This window comes from Lycium ferocissimum, unplaced genomic scaffold (assembly GCF_029784015.1).
Source record: "Lycium ferocissimum isolate CSIRO_LF1 unplaced genomic scaffold, AGI_CSIRO_Lferr_CH_V1 ctg7167, whole genome shotgun sequence".
NCBI lineage: Eukaryota > Viridiplantae > Streptophyta > Magnoliopsida > Solanales > Solanaceae > Lycium > Lycium ferocissimum.
In genome coordinates, this window is record NW_026726661.1 from 24512 (window position 1) to 28373 (window position 3862).

The 3862-nt window shown below is 32.8% G+C and overlaps 1 protein-coding gene across 1 annotated transcript; it reads right to left on the reverse strand.

Moving 5' to 3' along the window:
- Positions 1–1020: 1020 nt before the first annotated feature.
- Positions 1021–2974, reverse strand: LOC132045597 (uncharacterized). Its single transcript, XM_059436182.1, has 3 exons — positions 2580–2974; positions 2298–2510; positions 1021–1935 (listed from the first exon to the last, which is right to left on the reverse strand). The coding sequence occupies exons 2-3, from the start codon at positions 2412–2414 to the stop codon at positions 1021–1023; spliced, it is 1032 nt and encodes a 343-aa protein (XP_059292165.1). The 5' UTR covers positions 2415–2510; positions 2580–2974.
- Between the last annotated feature and the right edge of the window lie 888 nt (positions 2975–3862).

The window sequence follows — 3862 nt, forward strand, 5'->3', positions numbered from 1 at the left end:
TGTGAAAACTATATATGTAAATACACTATAGGTAAAAATCCAATATTGTCACTTTGAATAATATCGCAAATATAGAAAAGTGAAAGAAAAAATGAGTACCACTGGATGACTCCTCTCGCGCGGAAGTGACACCACCACCTTGATTCTCTTTGGTTGAAAGCTTTCTTGCATCGCCACTTTGATTGCCTTGATAAATCCCACCATCACTATGTAAGTCGGCTTTTAACATTGTGTCGCCGACCTTTAAAATTTTCCAAAAGAAAATATAAAGTCTTCCAATAAATATATCAAAATAACTTAAAAAGTAAATAATTTCCATTTTTAGTGTTGATTTTTACCTTATACGGTGTTTGATTGCCCTTTATTGCATCTAACAACTTTTTGAAGTAGTTATCCATGTAGTCAAACACCTACAGTTTTGAAAGATAAAAAATAGAATTAGAATCGTTAATTACTTGACACAAGCAATATGAAGTAAAAAAACATATTGAAAACAAAACGCCTACTTCTTTCTTGAAAATCCGAATCTCTTCCCTTATCAGATTAAACTCATCTGTTCGGGGTGCTGTAGGTGCATCTTGTTTCCTTGTCCCTTTTATCCCAGATTCCTTCCGTGATGGTTGTTTCCTGGAAGGAGGAACAGAAACTGGAAACTGCGTCCGTTTCTTGCCTCGCGGGGAATCAGAATTGGCACTCCTTTGTTGCTGTTTGCCCTTTGGACAGATGCGGTGGTGTGGTACTAAAATCATCGTAATCATCGTCTACCAAATCAGTATCATGTACACCATCAACTCCATGATTGACGTCTGGTATGTCATGTGCAACAGGAGGCAATTTAAGAGTTTCCAACTCATGGGGTGTTGGCACAACTTCCTCAAATCTACGGATCGTGAACAACAAAATATAGAAACTATATTACCGTATATATCTACATTGGTAACATACTAAAAATATGAGGAAAATATAGTCAAAATATATTGATCACAAATGACTTATTTCATAAATATAGACAAAATATAATCAAAATATAGCATGTAAAACAAACATATTAAAACGGTTAAATGGTAAAAGACACAAAGCGTTAAAAGACCGTTTTACCGGATTTTTATCGTCTCCGAACATGCCATCCATCAATTTCTTGAATTCTGGTTTTCCTTCCGTAGTCCGCCAGTTCAAAATTCTAGGAATTAAATTCCCCGTCTTAACTGCAATGGTGGACGGGACTTTTGAGCAACATTCATACAGCCATACTTGCATAGCAAGCGGCAAACCATGAATCCTATAATATTTCTTAAAACCAGCATATTTCTGCCCGATGCTTACAACCAACTCTCTAAACGAATCTTTACCCCAAGGATACTCATTATATCTCCCGTCCTCTACAACATCAAAATGGATCCTTGGTATGTTTGTTGAGTTCGGCTCACCACAATGTACCCACGTATTTATGAAATACAATATTGCCATCTTGACTGCGTCATCCCCTTTATCATCCCAGACAGTCTTGTTGAAACACTCAATAAGCTCGTGTCTTTTAACTGGCAATTGATTCTCCTGATTTCTACCAAAATACTCCGCCATAAGCCTATTCGGTTTTGAGTTATCATAAACAAAATCATTTTCATCAGATACACAATCTAGCCCAGTGATCAGTGCAAATTCTCTAAGGCCAAAACGCAGAACTTTACCATTTATTTCAAATGTAAAGCACCTATATGTACTGCCCCTAAGTTCTTTGACCATAAAGCACCGAAAAATCTGTGCTTGTACATCCAATTGCTGCATTCTGAGATATTTACCAAAACAAGAATTCCTAAACATATCCATCTGTGGATCTGTTAGTTTGCCTCTAATATCTTGCATTACATTAACATTCGTGTATCTACACATAGATGGTGCCACAGCAGGGTGCTTGGTAACCAAAAATTTAGATACCTGAAACAACATGCCAAAAAACACGTATGATTAACATATATCGACTAAATGTACTTAAAAATATATACACAAAATAACTGTCAACAAAATAATAACTGAATGTACTTAAAAATCTTAAAAATCACTGTAATAACTGTCAACAAAATATACACAAAAATAACTGAATGTACTTAAAAATCTTAAAAAATCACAGTTATGGTGAAGAAAAATACGCACGAAATAACTGAAGAAACAAGTGTAAAAAAAACACAGAAAATATACTTAAAATGCACACAAAATATAGATCTGTTTAATTCATAGATCTGTAATAACTGAACAAAAAAAAAAGAACTAAATATACTGAAAATACAACAAAAATATACCTCTTCATCATCATCCTCATCCACATTACGTTTGGCTTTAGCAATTTTCTTGCCCTTAACATTAACAACATTGTCACCAAACCTTTCTCTTCTTTTGTTTCTCCATTTGAGAAACATTTTTCAATTTTTCTTGTTGTTTACTCTTCGAATCAACATATTCCTTATAATGCCTAGGATCGTTAATTCTTTTTGAACGATTCTCAGCATAAGAGCCTGCAATGGCAGTTTGATGTTGAGAAATTCCCAAAGAAAAATTAGGAATCGCAAATTCGGGTTCTATACCTGTATTTCTCATCGGAGTAGCAGCTTTCTTAGTCATTCCAATTGAATCTAAGAAAAAACAACCAAGAACAAACACTGATAGTTACTTACTTAGACTTGCATTCCCGATTCAAACGAAAAAAAAAAAAACCCAAAATATAGGTTAAATACACGGTAAAAAATAAAAATCTGTATAGAATCTTACTTTATTTTGGGAATTAGATTTGAAACGTGAGAGAAATCAATGAGTAGTTAATTAGAGATATAAAAGGAAGTTGAATAATTGAAAAACTGATTTGAAATTGGATGAAAGTAATGGATATGGTGAATAATGGCGTCTATTTAGGATGAAGGAGAGAGACACGTTTTTTTTTGCTTAAATTTAGGGGAGTGGGAAGTTATCGATGAGTGGTAAAAACATGGTAGCTATGTGAAGTAAATATGATATATTTTAGCTACTAAATATAATTATTGAAAAGTTTAGTTATGTTCCATAAATAGGTAATAATGGAACCTATGCCAAGTAAATTTTACAAATGAAAAACTACGCAGAGGAATTCACATGGATTTAGGAAGGGCCTACTGTATTTGTGTCCAAGCTAAAGTTTTTTGAAAAACGAATATCTTTGGTCACTTTCATTGTCAAATAGGCTTTTCTTTCGTATATCTTACTTACCTCGACCTAGCGAAGCACAACACAAAAAGGGTAGTTTTCTTTTTTTGTATTCAACCAAGAAAAACCCCTCCACCTGGATTTGAATCCTGATACTATTATTAAATAATAATAAAATAATAATAATAATAATAATAATAATAATATAACAACACAAGATCTTCTAAATCTTGAGATGGAAATTCCTACACATTCTCTTCTATTTGATTACTTGTTCTATTCTAAATCACTAAGAAAAAATAAAATGAAAATGAAAATAAAGACCTCCTGATTCTATTTATAGAAAAAAATAGAAATCTTTAAAGAACTTCTAATTAAAGAATAAATAAGATAAGTAATTAATTTAGAATTCCCCGTCTTTAGAGAAAAAAACAAGAGAAACAAGAGAATTTGTATAAGAGAAATATATAGTTAGAAGGTTCTACTAACTAAGTATAATGGAAATAAAATCGGATTCCAGTCGATGAATCTTGCAATGAGATATGGCCTACAATAAACCAATAAACAAAGCAAACTAGGCGGTTCGATCAAAATGAATTCTTGTTTTGACTAAATAGTTATGGATGACTTGACAATTCCAATTCGAATCGACCAATCGAATCCGGTATATTTTCCACGTTCATAGGAATGC

Excerpts from the sequence above, each read along its gene's own strand:
- LOC132045597 (XM_059436182.1), bottom strand. The coding sequence starts at position 2,414 with ATGTTTCTCAAATGGAGAAACAAAAGAAGAGAAAGGTTTGGTGACAAT. Across the intron at positions 1,936-2,297 it reads ATGAGGATGATGATGAAGAG|GTATCTAAATTTTTGGTTAC; the intron begins GTATATTTTTGT and ends ATGTTGTTTCAG.